The sequence below is a fragment of the Mchenga conophoros genome, linkage group LG5 (assembly GCF_057382185.1).
Source record: "Mchenga conophoros isolate Kocher_MC1m ecotype Shallow Benthic linkage group LG5, M_conophoros_male_GT1.1, whole genome shotgun sequence".
In the NCBI taxonomy this organism is placed as follows: Eukaryota; Metazoa; Chordata; class Actinopteri; order Cichliformes; family Cichlidae; genus Mchenga; species Mchenga conophoros.
The window spans coordinates 37,707,790-37,729,747 of record NC_140530.1 but is presented as its reverse complement, the minus strand read 5'-3'; the positions used below and the strand labels follow the sequence as shown (position 1 = coordinate 37,729,747).

Here is a 21,958-nt window from a genome sequence, read left to right as displayed (position 1 = left end):
CTTCTACTTAACATGGACACATTAACGATAAGCAATAGGTCCACATTTCTGTCCATATTAGGAAAACACAACGAACCACTCATGAATCACTGTGCACACAACTAATCTAATCTAACACTATCTTAATTAATAGGATGTGGTGGGAAATGACGTGGGTTAGATTCTGAAGAACAGATTTATGACTCACGTGGCCTCATACCTGCTGATTTTTCAGAGTGTGCTTTGTGTAAACAAGGTTTAAATAAAGTTTAAAGTCTTTTTACAGCCAGTAATGTAATGTTTACTGAGAACCTGAACATGTGGGCTGCTAGTTTCATCCACCCACTCAGGATGAAGGAGTTGAACTATGAATCTACTAAGCCCCCACAGGATTAACTGACTGTTAACTGACTGTAAGGTTAATAGTTTAAAATTACTTTGGGATTGCTAATGAAGGTGTGTATTTTATTATTATTGCTGAGTGTTATCTCAGGATTAAATACAGGAATGATTTATGACAAAGGCTACAAAGTCAATAAGGAAAAAAGATCCAGTTCCACTCTCATGGTCACTTTGTATGACCTCAGTTTGACAAAAACATGTGCAAGAACTGACCTGTAGAATAATGGCTTTGTGTGTCAGCATTATTATACACACATGCACTGACAGCATATTATCTTCAGTGATCAAAGAAAACTCTGGCACCTGTGACAGTGGAAGAAGAATACAGATATAAGAGTTATATTTTCTGTAGGATTGTCCGACCTTTGTGGCTGTGGAGGAGCCATATCTTTGTAAACATGTGGGACGCACTAGTTATTAACCTGCAGTGACTCAGGAATGTGCAACCATATAAACAAGGTGAGTCATGAAGGTGGGCGAGTAGAAATAAAGAAGGATGAAATTTCCTGTTCAGTGTAAAAGACCAACCTTTGTTTAAAGATGAAGAATGAAACCCTGCGTGAAATGTTTAGCTGTGTTTGGTTTCTGACCGCGAGCTCAAAGCACAGATGATGGCATGAAAGGATGATGCTGACTGAATGTGACTGAAGAGCAGAGCTGGAGGAAAGAAAGCTGCATGTGTTTGCTGTCATTCAGGGATTCAGGCTTTGTTGTTTACAGTCAATCAAGTTTTTTATCAAAGGATTTCATTGCTTGCTCGGTGCATTTAAGACATTTTAAATCGAAGTGTTACCAGAGCTGTGACCTCTTCAGACATCATCCTCTTCTCCAACATGAACCTTTTCCAAAATGTGTCTGTGACTCTCAGAGTAGAGCTTTGGGCCAATTCATACAGCAGCCACGAGGCTTTATGGTTTATAATTCCTGAAGATCATTCCAGCTCTACTACATGCCAGAGAGTGGAGATAAAACCTCTCGTGGCTGCAGTCGGCTCTCTTTCTTCTCATTTATTCTGGGGTGATCCACAGTGACAAACATAAAAAAGGTTAAATTTCAGAGCAGGAGAAGGACGCATGCTTACTGTGAGAAAGTCTAAAACAGTTCAGCGAATAAGAAGATAAACCAGCTTCAGCTCAGATGAAATTCTGCACATTTTCTGGAAGAACTGCAGCCACATGGCGCCAGACTGGGAACAGGTTTGTGAGGATTTTTGGGACTAAGGAGGTACACAAGTCAAGACAAGTCATTTGATTTATTTAGCACATTTATGCACAGCCGACATTGATCAAAGTGCTTCACAGCAAATACAAATAGAAGAAACAATAAAAAGATTTAAAGCAATAATAGTAATGTTTTAATAAGTAAAATTGGAGGATAAATACAAATGATAAAAGTAAATAATGATAAAAAGTCATATAATAATAGCAAAAGAGATGCACTGTGAAAGTGACACAATAAACTGTAACTCATCTGAAGCTCATGAGGAGACGGTTAGTGAGGAAGACCTAATCTGAGGAGGAAGATGATTCCAGAGTTTTGGAGCTACAAACCTGGAATTACTAGAAGCTGCCGATCAGTGGACCTGCTGCACCATCATTATCTCAGAGCTGCAGTCCTCTGGTGAATTTCACCCAGCAGTGTCAGCATCCACGTCCTCCACAGGAAGTTGTAGCACTGACACATCAGCTCCCAGTTTATGTTTATCCAACCGACTGAATGCATCTTTTCCTCACATGGTATTTAATTTAATTCATTTTAAATGGCACCAAATCACAACAAAAGTCACCTCAAAGTGCTTTATATTGTAAGGTAAAGACTCTACATTAACACACAAAAACCCCAACAATAAAAAAAAGAAAGAAAAAAAACACCCTGTGAGCCAAGCAGTTGGTAATTTTAATAAAAAGAAATCTTTAGGAGAAACAGGCTCAAGGAGGAGAGGACAGCAGCCATGATGGGTGAGGGGAGGAAGACAAGATAAAGACTTGCTGTGGAGGAGAGCCAGAGATTAATAATAACTAATAATTAAATGGAAAGTGATGCATAAACACATAGTGGCTGAAGAAGAAACACCCAGTGCATCATGGGAATCCCCCAGCAGCCTACATCTATTGCAGCATAACTGAGGGAGGATTCAGGGTCACCTGGTCCAGCCCTAACTATATGCTTTAGCAAAAAGGAAAGTTTGAAGCCTAATCTTGAAAGTAGAGATAGTGTCTGTCTCCTGAATCCAAACTGGAAGCTGGTTCCACAGAAGAGGGGCCTGAAAACTGAAGGCTCTGCCTCCCATTCTACTTTTAAATACTCTAGGAACAACAAGTAGGCCTGCAGAGCGAGAGCGAAGTGCTCTAATAGGGTGATATGGTACTACAACATTACAGCAGACCGTCCCTCTGAGACAGGACGCTTCTAATTTTGCAGATATTGCACTGATGGAAGAAAGCAGTCCGGCTCAACAACGACACAAAGACTCCTCAGAGTGTTACTGGAGGCCAGGGTAATGCCATATCTGGTTAGATACCATATTTCTAAGATATTTACAAAAATAACAAAAGTCTTTGTATTGCCTTTGCAGCAGAATTCTCTTCTTACAAAATCTGTAATAAAATCCTTTGGTTCGCAGTCACACACTGCAGCAGCGCCAAGTCCTGTTTCTGAAGAAAAACCACAAACCTACACATTAAGTACGAGTGCACCCTCAGGCTAATCTTCAGAAAGATCAACCACACGAACAGGCTGTGTTGCAACACTTGTGTTTGTTTCACGTCAGGTCTGCACACAGCGATCAGAAACATATTAGCATTAAGCAGGTTTATAATCTGCAGCAGTGAGGAAATCAAACGTTAACACTGACATGTCTGTGAAGGTTCTCAGTCATCCAGGTCATCGTAGTCAAAGGAGCTTGGAAACAAAAGCGTCTGGACTTCTTTAAGTTGCTTGAAGACGTTTCACCCTTCATTCGAGAAGCTTCTTCAGTTCTAAGGTCAAATGGTGGAGAGTCCCAGATTTAAATCCAGTGGGAGTTTCCCCCCACAGAGGGACAAAAGGACCCCCTGATGAGCCTCTACCTAATCACATGGTGTGAAATCATGCGAATTCCTGAGGTCATTTGGCCCAGGATGTGAGTGGGCGTTAAGGCGTCTGGGAAGGATCTCAAAGCTGGATTATAGATGGCAGAGAGTTGGTGTCGTAAACCCCGCCTCTGTTCAAAGATGGTCGCTCACAGTGGACATAGATGGCTTCTTTCACTCCTCTTTCAAACCATCTGTCCTCTCTGTCCAAAATGTGAACATTGGCATCCTCGAAAGAGTGACCTTTGACCTTTAGTTGCAGATGAACTGCTGAGTCTTGTCCTGTGGAGGTGGCTCTTCTGTGTTGTGCCATGCGCTTGTGAAGTGGCTGTTTGGTCTCTCCGATGTAGAGGTCTGGGCATTCCTCGCTGCACTGTACAGCATACACCACATTGTTAAGTTTGTGTTTTGGAGTTTTGTCTTTCGGGTGAACCAGTTTCTGTCTCAGTGTGTTGCTGGGTCTGAAGTAAACTGGGATGTCATGCTTGGAGAAAACTCTCCTGAGTTTCTCTAGCTTATCCATGCCTTTGTTACGTCACGACTAGATTACTGTAATTCACTTTATTATGGTCTCCACTCTACCCTTTTACATAGATTACAGACAGTCCAGAATGCCGCTGCACGCATTCTAACTAAAACTAGGAAGTTTGCTCACATCACTCCCGTCCTTGCTGATCTGCACTGGTTGCCTGTGAAATTTCGTATTCAATTTAAAATTCTGTTGTTTACTTTTAAAATTACTAATAACACAGGGCCAAGTTATCTTAAGGAACTCTTAAATTCATATCTTCCTACGAGGGCCTTAAGATCCTCCTCACAGTCATTGTTGGTTCAGCCCAGATCTCGCTTGAAGTCTAGAGGTGATCGAGCGTTCGCTCTAGCTGCACCTGAGCTGTGGAACAGTCTCCCGATTGGCATCCGGGCGTCTGATTCTATTCAATCTTTTAAATCACGGCTTAAAACATATCTGTTTGAACTTGCTTTTCCTACCAGTTAATTTCTCGCCTTGCTTCTAGTGTGTTGTTCTAATGTTCTAATGTGTCTGGTTGTTTTGCGCTGTCCTGTGCTGTCAATGTTTTCCATCACTGTGTTTGATGGTTCAGCTTTACAGCTTTACTCTGCTATAGCTCTGTGCTATAGTTTATTCTTATTAGTGGTTTTTACCTGTGAACATAATCTCACACTTATATGACTCTGACGTTATAGTCTTAATTATTTTATTATTTTATTGTTGCGTTGCCTATGTCCTCTATCACTGTGTATGATGGTACAGTTCTCTTTGCTACAGCTGTGTGCTATTGACTGTTCCTATTAGTGGTTTTTACCTGTGAACATAATCCCACACCTATATGATTCTGATGTTTTAGTGTAAATCATTTTATTGTTTTATTGTTTCATGTAAAGCACTTTGGCATGCCCCGGGCTTTTAATGTGCTCTATAAATAAAGATTGTTGTTGTTGTTGTTGTTGTTGGTACACCGGCTACATAGGGGATGACAATGTTGTTAACACTGATAACAGCTTCAGAGGTAAACATGAACTGTCCCAGGAGTCTTTGCACTTGTTTGGTTCACTGCAGTCCTGTTTCATCAGGTATGTTTTCTGATCATCAATTAGCAAAAGAAAAAATTAAACCCATGAAAAAAATATTTAAAAAGTAGAAGAAAAGAGAACCCGAGAAAGTTTATTAAAAGAAAAAACGTGAAATATTCTCGGGTTGGTGTGAGACCCTGAATTAATTTTAATATGAGTTTCTGAAGAAAAGCCATAGAACCAAACAACAACTCTGACTGCAGCCTCGGGTAAGTTTTCCTCAGAAACAGCCGGCATGCAAACAGGATGTGTTCAGCATCCACTTCAGGTCTGCACACAGAAACATCTTACAAGCATCAGTCTAAAATTTATAACCCGCTCCAGATCAATAAGGACAAAACATTTTGGAAAGACTGAAAATGAATTGTTGTGATACAAAATTCAGCTCTCTGGCAATTAGACTCTGATGACCAGACTCCAGATGCTGACGAAGATGAAACTGTACAGTACAATACAGTCAGTAAGTCATATTATGATTGAAAATACTTTATTTATCCCGAGGGAAATTGTTTTAAAGGCTGTCAGATGATCCAGTGCCAGGAATAAGTTGAACAAAGAGTTTTACTTTGAAGTTAATTAAAGCTGCCAATCCCAGTAATGCCCCAGTTTTTTGTGGTTTGGGGTAAATGTTGTTTCATGTGGAGCCAGAGGGTTGATATCAGAGTCACTCTGGACTCTGACTCGCTGATGTGCCAAACCTGACCACCACAAATGTGATGCATTCAAAATTTATGATGGTGAGATTTCATGAAAGCAGATGGTTGGATGGATTTAGGTGTCCATCATCAGCACAGTCAGCTGAACGTAGTGGGCGTCTGTCAACTGAAGTCACTGAAGTGTTTGTGGTGACTTTTGGAACATTTAATGCAATTATGACCTGCTGTGTGGTACACACCATTTAATTGTCATGGTTTTGTAGTTTCTGGACTGATGAGCAGATTCAGACAGCCGGGAAAAGTTTGAACAGTTTATTTAAAACTGAATAATTGATGGAAGCAGACTGATGGAACAGGTGCTAGCTCCCTTCACAGAGAGGGAGAGATGTTATCAGCAAGAGCTGATAATAAAAGGTTGTCTGTATGTACAAGAGTCTTACTTATGTGTCCTTACTTGGAGTTAGTTAGATTGAGAAGAGAGAGGCACAGGGGATCAGGCTGGAATCTGGAGACGATAGAAGGTTGAGTGGAGACTGGGCAGGCAGGTGTGCTTCTGTGAGCTGAGAACTAGGAAGCAAACAGAGCAAAGGAATTACTGAGGGGTAAGAACAACAGCTAGAGATTAACAACCATGGTGGAGAAAACGATCTGGCAGAGAGTGACTTACACAGCAGGTCCTTAAACACTCAGCTAATGATGAGCTATGAGCTCCAGATGGATGAAAGCAAGTTAAGGGTAGTTTCACCCACAGGTGGAGACATGAGTAATCTGCCCACCTCTAAACCTGACAGAAGAGAGAGAATCTGATCACAAAAAAGCAGATACCCGTGCACTTTATGAACACAACCTGCTGATAGTGTTAGTGTAGTACAGTTTAACTACAGTGTCAGCTCATGAGTTAGCAGCCCAGCCTCCACATTGTAACTTTGTATTTTCTACTTAGTATTTTTATTTATTTTATTACTGTTTCCAGAGTAGATTTTCTTGTTTCATCCAGTTTATATTGTTTAGTCTTTATTAGTTTCAGTATTAATTTTAGTCTTTTTTATTATTATTGTATGGAGGTCATATGTCAGAGGCAGGATTTAGAAAATCAGTACAGACATTACAATACCAACACAGAACCTTCTGAAAGCAGCCGACTCACAGTGTTGTAGACAACCCTCATCAGACACATTGTAATAAGATTTTTAACAAGCTAAAAGAACAAAACTAAGAATATTCCCTCTGTACCTTTTATTACATGTTGGTTGGTTTTCCAAGTTCACAAACTAATTTCATTTAGTTTACTTTATGTTCTGACTCTACATTTAATGGTCACAGGACAACAGACTCTGGACAGGTCACTGACTTGTCACATGGCTCTTTGACAGAGTGGAACGAAGCCAGAGTACAGAACACAAAACTCTGACTGGATCCTTGTTGTTGAGAGGGAACCATAATAATCACTGCACCATCCTGAACACAGTAAATCCTAAGATGCTGTTTTACATAGTTAAACCAACAAACTGTTTATTAATATTTGTATGCGCCCTATTGTTTAAGTCACAAATGACAAGTAATGTAAAGCCGAGCTGACATGAAAACATGGAGAAAGTTCAAACAAAAAACGTTTCACTGCACATCAACACTGCAGTAAACCTGTGAGAGGCTCAGACGTCACCTGTGTGGGACTCAAGTAAATGTTAAAGTAAATGAATGTAAACACTGCATGAAAAGGATCTGGGTGGGGATCCTGATCCTTCTGTGCTGCACAGATGGTGAACGTAATAATAACTTTCACACACAAAGGTGCTGAGTGACACACAAAACTGCCCGAACAGGTACAAACAAAACCTGAGTAAACTGAGACTAACTAACCAAGTAAACAACTTCGCCTGTATTTTACTGCATTCAGCTCCTCTGTAACGGTTAGAATATCAGCTCCAAAGTATGTGCTGTGCAAAGAAACCAGTAATCATGTTGCTACACTGATGTTTTTATTCTTGACTCTTTAATATATTTACAATTATTTGATTATCTGCAAAATACACAAAAAGTATTGAAAGTATTCATTCTGTCTGAAAATGAAGAATTACTGTGATATTTTAATAGTGATGTGAACATGTAGTGTTGTGATGGTAGCTCAGTGGTTCCTAACCTGTCATGGTCCTGTGTTTTTAGTTTGGGACTTTCTATATTTCATTTGTATTAAATATTGTTTGTGGATTCTTAGTTTGCTCTCATGTTCTATTTAGTATCTTCCATTTATTTGTTTATTTATTTGCAGGTTAAGTTTAATCATTTATAGTAACCTGTCATTTTGAAGGTCAGTTAGTTTTCTGTACTTTCTGTTCTGGGTCAGTTTGCACGTATTGATTTCCTTCTTTCAGTTCTCTCGCCCTCTCTTGTTTCCTGTGTTGTCAATTCTCAGTTTCTATGTTAGATGTTCTTTTATTTTATCACTTCCTGTTTTATTCTGGCAGCCTCCTGTTCTTACATTTAGTTTTGCATCCTCTGCCTCAGTTGTGTCACATGTGATGCTGTCTTGGCCTTTCAGAGACTGCAGATTATTGTCTTTCACATTGTGATCTGTGTTGGTTTTAACGTTCCTTGTACAGGCACATTCAGTGAGGTCAGGTACAATAATTCAGGCCAGGAATTTGACATCATCCCAGGCTACTCTGTTCATACAGACCACCACACTGTTAACTTTGCAGGATAACACCACTTGCTGTTAACGACTGTCTGGTGTTCCAGTGTTTTTACAGTGAAGCAATGACCAAGATTACTTAAAAAATTTACACAAAGATTCACTGAAACTGACCCTGAGCTTCAACAGTGTAAAACAAGTGTCAGTGAAGGTTCTCAATCATCCAGGTCATCGTAGTCTAAGAAATTTAGAAAGAAAAGTGTCTGGACTTCTTTGAGTTGCTTGAAGACGTAATGTATTGTAAAACATGCTGTTTCTGTTTCAGCTCCTGTTTTAGACTGACCTAATTTCCAACTGGCACTTACCTCTTTTCAGTCTCTAACTCCCCATCTTTCTTCTTTTATGTGATCAACCAGCTTAATCTTGCCAAAAAAAGGGGGAGACACCAAAATTGTGCAGTCAGTGTAATCTGTAAACTGTGTATTGATCAAGCTGACTGTACAAAATGACCCTCAGGCCATCTGGAAATGCCTGGGTTCTTCTGATTGGTCAGTCCAATCCTGGTCCTGCGTTAACAGGGTAACAGGTCTCATGCATTTCCTCACATTTTTATGCAATATTTTGTTCCACCCACAGATTTAAAGCTGAAAATCTGGACTTCAACTGCATTGGAGGTGTTTCATTTAAAATTCATTGTGGCAATGAACACAATCAAAATTAGAAAAAGGTTGTTTTGTCCAAAAATTTATGGACCTAATTGAATATATGTATCTTAATTCTTTTGTGTGTCACTAGAATTGATTTGACCCTAATGCATTCACAAAAGTAGCTGTAACTGTGCCCTAACATTTTAGACCATGTTTGAAAATGCCTGTCAAGAGTTAGGGTTTTGTAAACCCTATCATACGGTTGGCTGACATTAAAATTTTCTCAATGCCCACCCTGTCAGTCCAGCGAGTGGTGATTGCCCATATATTTATCAGTTCCACTGTATTTACTAATCTTACAGATTAGAATTTTAATCAGCAGTACACTGGCCTCTGTGCACATCTCTAAACTGTACCTCAGCAACAAAAACAAAGCTTCAAAGATGGAGACCACTGCATTGGTAAAGGAAAATGTTTGATGCAGAAAAAACTCATTTACTGTGCAAATTTGAAAGAGCAGATATATTTGGTCGGTCATCCAACCCTGCTGGGTATTTGTTGTTTCTACAATTATGAGTTGATCTGTTTGTTGCAGTCGGTGTTAGTTGATTAATGTTTTTTTATGTAACTGGTTTCAGAAAAATATTTAACTACTAACTATATTCCTAGTAAGTAAAATTTATTTATATTATACACAAATAAAAATCACAAAGTGCTTTACAATAAAACCAGAAATAAAAATAAAACAATAATATGAAACAATAAATTATAAAACAACAAATTAATTAAAAGCCTGTCTGTGTAGAAATGTCTACAGCCATTTTTTAAAGAGTCAATGAAGTCTGTACAGCGTAAAGATAACGGAAGAAAATTCCACAAACTTGGTGCCACTGCCTGAAAAGCCCATTCGCCATGTGTTTTCAACCTTTAAAAAAGCGGGAAACTGAGTCAGTAATTAAAACAATAAAAGGGGCCAATAGAGTCAAAAACACTAATCATAAAAGGAGGAGGAAGTACATCAAGGTGTCTTGAGGTCAGTTTCACATGACCAAGCAGAGCACTGATGTCCGGTAAGGTAGCAGTTGGAAAAGAGGACCAGGTATCAGAAGTAACTGCAAGTATGACACTGAGAGGATGATGTAGAAATATCAGACCTGATGGCAGGGACCTTATTAACAAAATTACTCAAAAAATCCATTACATCCAGACTTGTATAGATTGATACACAAGGAATATCAGGAGAGACAATATTCTTAACTGTATTAAATAAAACTTTAGGAATTTTCTTTTCTGAAGCTATAAGATTTGCAAAATGTTCTGTCCTGGCGAAGATTTTCTTGAAAAATAAAGACGTGCCTAGCAAAAAAAAGTTTGGGAACCACTGGTTAAAAGACATCCCCGGCAGCCCCAGGAGGTTGATAGATTAAAATACAATAAATGTTTTTTAGAGAACCAACCTTCATCATCTGTAACTCAAATGAAGAAAGAGTATTTTGGTATTGGGTAACATGTTTATTGAGAACCTGACTGTGTGGGTGCAGTCAGTTTGTTTCCAAAGACAACAAAATTGTTTAGATTATTGATCTACCCATTCAGGCTGAAGGAGCTGAACTATGAATCTATTATGGTCTCCACGGGAGACTGAAATATTTTTTCAAAGTTAAAGTATATGTGGTGAGGAAATGTGAGAAGATTAGACTTTGCAACAAGCTGGCTGTGTGCAGAAGCTCAGGCTTGCCAGATGTCACAGCCTGTGTAATAACGGCCATGTACGCCCGTCTTTTTACAGCATGTTATCTTGATTTAATAAAGATCCCTTCATCTCTACTACATGACAGCATGAGGGTGAAAAAAAAAAACAAAAAAAACAAAACAAAAAAAAACAAACAAAAAAAAAAAAACAGGTGTTTTGAAACTAAAACACTGATAAGCTACATGAAGCACTTTGGATTTTCAAGTACTTCCAAAATTTCAAAACACTGGATCAGAGAAGACAATACATATCTCACAGCAATAATGTATTTTTAGACATAAAAATCCCATCTCAAATCATTCACAGGATAAAGACAGTGACAGAGAAACAAGAACTGAATATCCTGAATGTTCCTTTCAGTGTTCATACATGAGCTTTGGTAATGAATCAAACACAATCAGGAAGCGTCATCACAACTTAAATCTGTATTGCTAACCATAGTTATTGCATGGCTAAATATAATCTATAAAGAAACCTTACAGCAGCCCTGATGATGATGATGATGATGATGGTGGTGGTTTCTGCGAGAAAGCAGCTTTGCTCTGAAGAATGGGGACAACAGTGAAACTCTTTGACACTGTGGATTCTTAATCCACATTAAGAATCCACAGTTGAGGCTTTAATCCTTTGTTTTTTTTCCCTTCCTGCACACCTGTGCTACAATCAGTTGATTTTAGTTTGTGTGCAGAAGGAAGAAAATGGTTATCTATAGTTTTTTAGGAGTGGAGATATTGACATTAATGAGACAGTGTGTTTCAGGTAATGCAAGAGTAATGTAACAAATAAATATAACACATTTCTATTCTCCAGCACGTAATTAAGTATAGGGATGGGAATTGATAAGAATTGACCAATTCTCATTCCATTATTGATGTCATTCATCGATTCTCATTGACTCCGTATGCTGGTTAGTAGTGGTGGCAACTCTCAAAGACAGTACATTCCTGCAAATTAATAACATGTTGTGGGTCACAACAAATGTTTGTGCCACTTGGAGGCATTTCCCCTCTTTGTTGTAATTAGTAATGGGATAATTACTTAAGTATCACACATATTACACAAACGTTTCTTAAAAGTAATGCTGTATTACTGACCTTAATAACTCCCATAGAAAGTAATGTGTTTTACTATTCGTTACATCACTTTCACGTTACTCTGTAAAATGACTTGAAACACTGTCTCATAATTACCATTAACAATATGAACCTGAAGCTAGAGTCCAACACACAAACACAAATCCCCATCTGATGTGGAAACACATATGATCTTTACTTTAATAATCAGTTAGGAACACAAAGCCGACAGCACAAAGCAACAATGAAAACCAGCACAAAGAAATTTTAAACCAATCGTCACACTGATTCTACTGTAGAAATATAAACAACTAGAAACAGAGGCTGTGCCCTGACTGCTCATCACTGGCCGTTGAAGTTGAAGGATCTGGCTGCTTGACATTCATTCAATTTTAACATCACTGTGTTTTTGGCTAGCTTATCGTTAGCATGCAGCCTGCTTGTAAATAGCTGTAGTTGTGTTAGCAGGATAATGCAGTTGTTTCTGTTCTGAATGCAGTTTTGACTTTACCATAGCGCTCTCATTCTTTTTGTTTTAGTAAAAATAATTGGGTTTTTTTATGTTGAGTCACTCAGAAATCATTCAACATTTTCACTGTATTGTCAGGAAGGCATGAAATACTCATTATCTGTGTGTCTATGGCTGAAAAAACATCTTTAAAAAAAATTATGCTCCGATTGATCTCTTATAGTTTGGTCTTTTTTACTTTCATAGCTTATTCTACGATCATGCTTTACTCTTGCATTGCATTCATAAAACCTCAAATTACAAATCTGGGGACCAATTTAATTCTTTCCAGTTTCATCACATTTGTCCAGGAAATAAAAAAAAATCTTAACACTCCAGTGTTTAGCTACGCATCCTGGAAAAAAGTGATAACAATGCACACCAGTGTAAATTGAGGGCACACCGAGGCAGCCAACACGGTGGGTGAAGATCTGTGGCGTGGAAGTTTTGTTCAATTGTTTACACAGCTTCAAATCACAGAAGGAGAATTTCAGCACTGGAGAGACTGATCTTTCAATTTTAAGAAAATCAGTTGTTCTGTATGCTTCCCATGTCAAAACTGTTGCCTTCCATTTTCTCTCCTGTAGGATTGCAGGGAAGTAAACAAAATGAAATTACTATATAATATTAACTTCTCTTATACGTGTTTGATCAGAGTCACATAGTTAATGTCCCAGTTTTTTCTGCCCTGCCTGGTTTGCCTTTTACCAGCTGTCATTTCAGGCATAGCCAGTCCTAACAGCTTCGTTTCTGCAGTCATTGCACATTGATGCACCATAGTTTCTGAATAGATAAAGGTTTTTACCTGGTTTCTATCAGAGCTAAAAGGTACCTCTAATCATGAGCATCCGCATCCTGCTCAGTATTTATATTTTTAATGCTACCTTGAGTAATACCACTTAGTATCATCCTGATATCTGGATCTCGAAATAACGGGAGCTTAATCTAGTCGTCAGTCAGTTATAGTCATAAAATCTCTAGATTTCTAGGTGACAATTGCATAATTTAAAAATTGAACAATAAAATTAATTCTTCTTATTATAAATTTAAATAATATTTAATGAAAGAAAAAATTTAGAAACAAATGCAATAATTGCAAAATGTGGCTGGAAATGTATGAATGCATGATGTGTGGAAATTCAAACACTAACAGAAATATCACACTCGCATCATAGATTAGGTGACACATAACATTATTCAAACTTACCTCAAGATTTGTAGTAAAATTAAACCGCAACAAAAACAGTGATTCCAAAAATAACAGAAAAAACAGAAGCTTTAATCATCCCAATCCCTGATCGGACATCTGAAACACAAAAAAGGTAAAGTTATTCTCACAGTATAACAGTAAACACGTACTGATCAAAGAGTCTCTCAGACTTGTTCTCTAAAAGCCTAAAGAATTAGGGATTTGATCAACTGGTCCCGTAACAGAATTGACAAACTCCTGGGTTTGGGAGAGCCCGATTGTCCTGCGGAGACGTTTGCTGCTGGATACTCGATGGTCGGTTGCATCGTGTGTCTGCTGACTGTCTCAATGGAGGACACTGAACAACATCTACCAATTCAGAACCACGATAACAGAGTTCTGGCTGATTGGAGCTGGCTCGGACCTGGCTTATCGAAGAACAAGAAGCGGCTACAGCTGTTCAAAATCCCACAAGGCTGGCCGACATGATAGACAATGGGCAGGGCTGAATAAGACTGTGTTAGTGAACGCAATATGGATAAGATCTTGGAGAAAAAGAATGGGAATGAGAGGATTGAGAGAATTGGAGAACAGTGATGGACATTAGACCAACTGTAAAAATTGGATGCAGTTGTTCACACTAAAACCAAACATTCACCATCTTCACTCATGCAGCTATCCCAAAGGTACTGGCTGAAGGCCTGCCAAGGTTCATGCTGACTAGAACAAAAAAAAAAAAAAAAAAAAAAAAAATGTCATCCATGATAACAGGATTGTTGTAAGAACTCTTTGTCCCTCCTTCTCCAAACGCTTTTGTCCGCTTATCCCCAAGGCCAGACGGCAGGTCCCATTTCACTGCAGGGCAACTTGCATGTGACAAATAAATAACAAAAATTTTTCAAGTGAAATTTCTCTCCACTTGACAAAAACAAAACAAAAACAAAACAAAAAACAACAACAACAAAAAAAAGTATGAAATACAAAGCCTTCAGGTGCTTAACTGAGTTGGTACTTCAGCACAATAAAATTTAACCTGACATAGCTTATGTTCAGGTTTTCTGACACCATCATAAAGGTGTTCATTCACAGCAGAGGGGTGCCATAGGTATGAGGAGGACTGGGCACTGAGGCTGCTCCTGCTGCTGTTTGGCAAAGCTCAGGAGGCGCTTCTCAGCCCGCTCACAGCAGCAAGGAGAGGCTTTAAAGATGTCCGCCACATGGTAGTGGACCGCTTAGGCCAGGGGTGGGGACCTCCAGGCCTGAAGAGTCAGTGTCCTGCAAGTTTTACATATCACCCTGGGTCAACACACCTGAATGTAATGATTAGTTCAGGCAATTTTCATTGGAAGATAAGGTGCTTGTATTACTCCTTTCTTCAATCTCAAAGTTACTTGTCAAGTGGCAAGGACTCTTTTTGGTCACCTAGCTAGTGGATGACATTGACAATGAAGTGGTATGTTGAAAAGCTCCTGGACCAGTTAGATACTGCTTGTTTTTTCACAACGCTAGATTTAGCCAAGTGCTACTCGCAGATTTCCTTGTCTGCAGAGTCCAAGAAAAACAAACTGCCTTCTCCATTCCGTACGGGTTGTACCAATTGGCCACACTTCAGACACTTCTGCTTGTTAGGAGCACCAGTCACTATCCAGCATCTCATGAACTGGGTGCTGCGTCTACACACTGTTGCCTACCTGAATGACATCAGCGACCATGTGGTGCTATTGGTGTGCGGATCGATAGTGAAATATCAATTCCTCCGAAACCAGTTATTTATGTTCTAGAATATGTTAATTTTTTCATAAATTATCTTCAATGTTTCACTGAAGAATTATCCACCACTCACCTTCATGCACACAAATCTTTGAAGAAATCTGATGCCAGATGTTCATCTGTGTGGTTACACAGCGATAGCAGCCGGACTTTGGCGCAGTAGCTTGGATGATTATGTGGAAGCGATCTTGTTCTTGTCGGTCCTGCAGCGTTTTAGAAGGAAGAGTTTTGTTGTCACTGTCCCACCACTCAACTGTAGGTTTAGGATAAGCACCTGGAACTTCACACTCCAACTCCCCTTTTTTTTCAAGTATTGTGACATACGGCTTTGGAGCAGCACCTGTGAACACATCACAGACAACAAATATAATACAGTGTTAACAATGTAACAATGTGACTTGTAATACTCAATTGTTTCTCAGTGCATTAACAAGTTAAAATGTGTTTAAAAGCAAAGATAAGCAGAGTGCTCCAGCATTGTTTAACATGACTGTAAAGTTTGTACTGCAAACAACATCTGTAACTTGTAAACAGATGAGTTTGGACACATTTTCACATAGAAAGAGAAAATACTGCGTTACAGCAGTTAGTTAAAATAACCACTACCACCAACAAAAAAAACAAACAAAAACAAAACACTAACACTGAACAAATATAGCTACATTCATGTTAAAATGTTCACCTTCTGTCAGATCTGGCAAAACCAACCACTAAGCTGGTACTGTAAAAAATAAAATAGAATCAATAAATAAAATAAAAAGACTAACAAGAGGTGTCTATAGAGAGTTTATAGTTCTCCTTTTGGCAAAGCAAATGGGCTTCACACAAAAAGTATTCAGACTATGATTCTGTTTACTAAATAAATCATGAAACTGTGTACACCAAACATAAAGATGAAAAAAAAAATGCAGTAAGTATAATTTAATGTGATATTTCAACATTAAATTTGATTATGTCACCCAAATACAAGTTAAATCATCAAACAGCTTTTAACATGTATGCAAACAAAATGCAAACTGAGGAAACATTTCACTAGAGTTTCATTTATCTTAAGCATAAATACTAATTGTATTTTATATTAGTAAAACAGCAGGGCAAATATCTGAAAGGTATTCTTTGCAATAAATATCTTTCAACAGCATGCCAGCATTGTTCCCAGAAAATTCATAAACTTGATTACACACTCAAAACATTATAATTTCAGGCTACTGAAGAGTTGAAGTAAACTGAAAAAGTGCTTGATTATATGTAGCGTGTAACATTGTTTTCCACTGGGCTGTGTGCAGGTGGGCCTTAGTCTGATTTACAGTTATTGACTATGAAACAGTTATTGTGACATAAAAATTTCAAAACACATCATTGCTTTAAAAACAGACTAAAAATAATAAAACTAACACAGATAATCTTTAGATACTCTGTTTTTAAGCTGCTGTATGTCTTTACCAATTAATAATGAGTCCACATATACACACGAGGATGTAAAAGTCAGTTACATAATCACAAACAGGACTCACCTGGGATGTTTCGGACCTTTAACCTTTTAAAACGCAGAGGTTTTATGCGACCCACGTTTACATGTAAAAATTAATAAATAACCATACTGCTTATTTTCATGATGACCGGAAACAACGGCACAGACATTTTTTATGTCATTTCAAAGCCAAGATGTTCGTTTTTCAGCAGATTCAATCATTTCGATAAACTATTTACGACATAAAAATCATAGCATCTTAATTTACGGCAGTAAATAGTTAGTGACTTTACTGCTAGCCTGAAGCACCACCGTTAAAAAGCAGTTAATTGGGCCAAAAAAAGACATTTAAAGCCAAAAGGGAGCTCCTCTTTAAAAACAAAACTCACCGATTAACTTCTGCTTGTTCAAATTTAATCGTGAGTAAAAACACAAGAAGAAATTGTCATCTATTCTCTCATTAAGTTTTATCAGAGTTAGCACAAATTTCTGAAACTGCCAGATTAAATAAAGTTTTAAACTACTCACGAATAATTCCAACAATCAAGTTCGGCATCGCTGAAATCTGTAAACGGCCATGAGCAAAATGAACCAATCCTCATCTTTCCATGATGTAAAGCGATGCATCACAAAGCCGTTAATCCAATCAGCCAATCAGCGAAGGCGATATTTATGGAAGCCACATGAGTGTTTGATTGACAGCTGCTGTCATCCAATAGAAAGTTAACGCAGTGAAACCACTCTGACTTTGAAGCCGGGAAAATCACCTATCGGACCATATATGAAAGTTAATATAGTTAGCCTCGCAGTTACAATGGAAAAAAATCAATTCCTAGAAAATTATTTGAACTGTTGAAAAAGACCCGCTTAAATTAAAGTAAATATAAAAATATTCAATTTAATTGTTTGGGACCTTATTTTGTAGACGAGTTTAGCAATTAGGAACATTTGAATTGTAAAAATAATAGAATGAATCCTTATTATTTGCTTACTTTGGAGAAATTTTTGTGGCATTTTGAGGTAACTGGTTAGAGATGTTCTGCTTTGCACTTTAAACGAAACTCTGTAATAACTTAGAGTCACTTTTGTGTATCAGCATAATACTTGGCACGTTTATTGTACAAATAATGACGACAATAGCATGTGAATTTCAGCCTTCTAGTCCTCATAATGACTGATTTAATGTATTTAACATGTCAAGAATAACCTTAAAAAGAACAAGGCTTCAGTCACTTCCTGTATAATCCTCAAACAAATGATCTGTCTTAGAGCAAAAGATAAAACTAACAGAATAGAGTAAATATCACAGATTTTACTTCACAGTGATGAAAAAGGCAGGTATCAGCTATTTATGGTTTGGAAATTATCTAAAAGTTTAATCTGGTAGTTACAGACATGCAGAAGTGCACATGACTGTGGGGGGGCTCTAACAAGTTAATATGGGCTCTGAAAGGAAAACAGCACATATGTTAACGGTGACTCTGGTTTCATCAATTTAACAGTTAGATAAAACTGATGAAAATAAACTCAAAAGTGTTAACCTGCTATATTAGAGAGAGATTTTAATTTCATTTTGTGAAGGTAGCTACAGGACCAGCATGCGCATAGGAAGGTCTCTTGGTACGTTTAAAATGTAGCTCCTAGGGGCTATTATTAACCTCTTTTTTAAGGAAAGGTGGGTAGGAGATAAAGAGAATAGAAAAAAAGAGCAAAACAGAAAAGGCGTGTGCTGACATTGGTAACAACCTTACATTAATTTCTAAACAATTGTGAACAGATGTGGTTTTGTGTCTGGCCCTACGGCATATAAATTTGTCAGATTTTCCTTTTCAGGAAGAGAATATTTAAACAAATCACACAAATGTGAATTAAAACCTCTGTGGGACACAATTTACTGCAAACTCCACAAAACCATGTCTTCTCCCGGTTGCGTTTTCTTTTTAGGAGATGTTACAAGATCAGATGGTGCAGTACCAAAACTCTGTCCTAAAACTCTTCACTCAGTCGCACTGAGTGTTTAGAGGAGACCCCCACTTATTTCTGCTCATCAATAATACTGGGATTTTACTCAAACAGAGTAGAAATGAACTGAACTGAGTTGTTGTTTTCTCAGTAGCAGGCAAACAGCAAGTGATTTCTCTCTCTGAATCTTTGTAAATAAATTATAGTCCAGTCTTCAAAGATCACCCTGCGATTGCAGTATAGGAAAAATTTCCTCCATCCATCAATTTTTCTAGATGATTATAAAAAATATAATCAGGTCATTTTAAAAAGCACTCACCAACAACAAGCTCAACGTGGAATTTTTTTATTCCTGACAAAAGGCACGTGTAGTTTCCTTTGTCCTCCTGCATAGTTTTATTTATTTTTATGGAGGCATTGCCGTGCTTGAGCTCTTCTGGAAAATGTGAGACTCGACCTCTGAACTGCTCATTTTGATCTGTGAGGACATTATTGTGATGGGCACCATTATTATACGTGAACACCTGAACTGTGCCTTCTTTCTTCCAGTCAAACACCTTTGACTCAGTCTTCTCATTGGTGCTGAGGGAACAGGGTAAAATGGCATCATCATCTTCTTTCACAATCACAGATGTCACTGAAACACAAAACACGAATTAAACAGTGAGCTCATGCACAGAGTAATGAGGATACACCGAAAGTCAAGCATGGGAAGATAACTGGTTTAAAGCAAAGCTTTTCAAACTTTTTTTTGTCATGTTTCAGAAGCTAAAAAAATTAAAGGTTGGTTTTTATAAATAATGAACATTAAAAATTCAAGTTCAGTTTTAGAGAACACAATATCATCTGCAAACTCTCCGTTTTTGTCTGTACAAAAATCACATTTATTTGCTTTAGCTCCCCTTCACATTGCTCCTATGTGTGGTTAATTATTCAATCAATCTTTACTTATAAAGCACTTTTCATACAAAAAATGTAGCACAAAGTGCTTTACATAGTTAAAAGCAGCCCACCCCACCCTCCAACTCACTCCCCACACTCTCATTAACATAAATGATGTGAATACACACATATCTCCCCCCCCCCCCCCCCCCCACACACACACACACACACACACACACATGCACACTTAAAGAGTAAAAATTGGGCTGGGTTCACATGAGCCAAGTGAGGAAACACTATAACAGGGAGCCGTCTGCACCGAGAGCCGGTCACAGACCGCAGCCTCCAGGCTGGGCACACAGCAGGAGGGAGGCAAAGGAGCCCCCCAGCCAGGCTGAGAGGACCCCCAGAGACCCAGCAGCCACAGTCGATCACAGCCCCGGTGCAGAGAGCGCCCCTCCGAGGAGAATATTCTCTATTCTATGAGTCATTTTATTGATGTCGACCCAGTTTAAGAGAACATAAAACTTTAGATGCATTAAAAAAATCGCATTCAGACACAAACAAACGTCACACCGTGTCAGCAGGATGAAAGCAGAAATGTGTTTACAGGTTAAAACACGTCAGGATGGAATAATGAGCATCTCTGATAACTGATCATAAACACCAAAGAGAATAGTTTCGTTTCATTGTTGAAGATGCTGCACATTAATCTGCCCTCTCATTGTTTTACTCTAAAACGCGGCTGCGTTAAAAGCTGATGTCACAGGTGTAGACTCCGCAGTCATCCACCCGCTACAGCAGCAGCCTGAGCAGCGTTAAAGCTCCATCCGCTGCTGTGAAACGTGACTGCGCCTGCACACATGATCAGTCTAAATCAATGAGTTTCTTACCGGATTCAGCAGCAAACGTCCGTCCGGACAAAGTCAGGAAACAGAAGCTCAGAAACAGAAGTGGTGGAAGCTCCATGTCTGCAGAAACCCTCTGAGGATCAAAGGTTACAGCATCTCTTTAATAAAACGGAGCTCGGAGCCACTCCTCTTAGCGCACTGACGCACTCCAAAACACTTTTCAGTTTCTATTCTCTTAAAGCAGTAAACCATAACTGCACTTCCGGTGTGATATGTCGCAACATCAGCGCCTTTTAGATTGAAATTGTTTAACCGCGACAGTTACACAGAAACGCGGAGAGAAGAAAGATTAATGAGCAGAGATGGCAGATTATTGTAAAAAGGTTAGGCTGAGGTAAAGAGAAAGGACCTTCCCACCACGGAATCTGCAGCCTTTACAGGGAGTGCAGAATTATTAGGCAAATTAGTATTTTGTCCACATCAGAATCAGAATCAGAATCGTGTTTATTGGCCAAGTATATGTGCAGACACATACAGGGAATTTGGTTCCGGTAGATGGTGGCTCTCAAGCACAGCAATGTAAATCTCACACACACACACACACACACACACACACACACGCACACACACACACACACGCACACACACACACACACACACACACACACACACACACACACACACACACGTGTCTATATACACATTACACATACATACACAAAGCTGTGTAAACCAACTACAAATAACGAATCTAAACTTATATACATAAAATACAGAAATGAATGAGGTGGAATGAATACTACAAAATGTACATAAGGTGCAGCTGCAGTCTGGCAGTGGGAGCAGTGTGACAGGTCAACTGTTAAGAAGGGAGATGGCGAGTGGAAAGAAACTGTTCCTGTGTCGGGTGGTCCTGGTCTGCAGGCTTCTGTACCGTCTGCCAGAGGGCAGCAGATCAAAAAGTCTGTGTGCAGGGTGTGAGGGGTCTGCGATGATTTTCCCTGCCCGTTTCCTGGTTCTTGAGAGGTACAGATCCTGGATGGAGGGCAGGGGGGCGCCGATGATCCTTTCTGCTGCCCGTACAGTCCGCTGCAGTCTGCTCCTGTCCTGTTTAGTGGCTGCTCCATACCAGACTGTGATGGAGGAGCACAGGACAGACTCAAAGACCGCAGTGTAGAACTGGATCAGCAGCTCCTGTGGAAGACTGTACTTCCCCAGTTGTCTCAGGAAGTACATCCTCTGCTGGGTCTTTTTGAGGATGGAGTTGATGTTGGTCTCCCACTTCAGGTCCTGGGAGATGGTTGTACCCAGGAACTTGAAGGTCTTCACAGTTGACACAGGGCTGTCTGATATGGTGAGGGGGAGCAGAGTTGAGGGATGTCTCCTGAAGTCCACTGTCATCTCTACAGTCTTAAGAGTGTTCAGCTCCAGATTGTGCTGACTGCACCAGAGTACCAGCCGCTCAACTTCCTGCCGGTATGCAGACACATCATCCTCTTCATGCATGTTGTCTTACTCC

At 39.0% G+C, this 21,958-nt stretch overlaps 1 protein-coding gene across 1 annotated transcript; it reads right to left on the bottom strand.

Annotated features, from left to right (window-relative positions):
* Positions 1-14,582: 14,582 nt before the first annotated feature.
* On the bottom strand, positions 14,583-20,583 carry LOC146575093 (V-set domain-containing T-cell activation inhibitor 1-like). Its single transcript, XM_085275691.1, has 4 exons — positions 20,482-20,583; positions 19,026-19,343; positions 15,347-15,613; positions 14,583-14,734 (listed from the first exon to the last, which is right to left on the bottom strand). The coding sequence occupies exons 1-4, from the start codon at positions 20,555-20,557 to the stop codon at positions 14,583-14,585; spliced, it is 813 nt and encodes a 270-aa protein (XP_085131817.1). The 5' UTR covers positions 20,558-20,583.
* Positions 20,584-21,958: the final 1,375 nt, after the last annotated feature.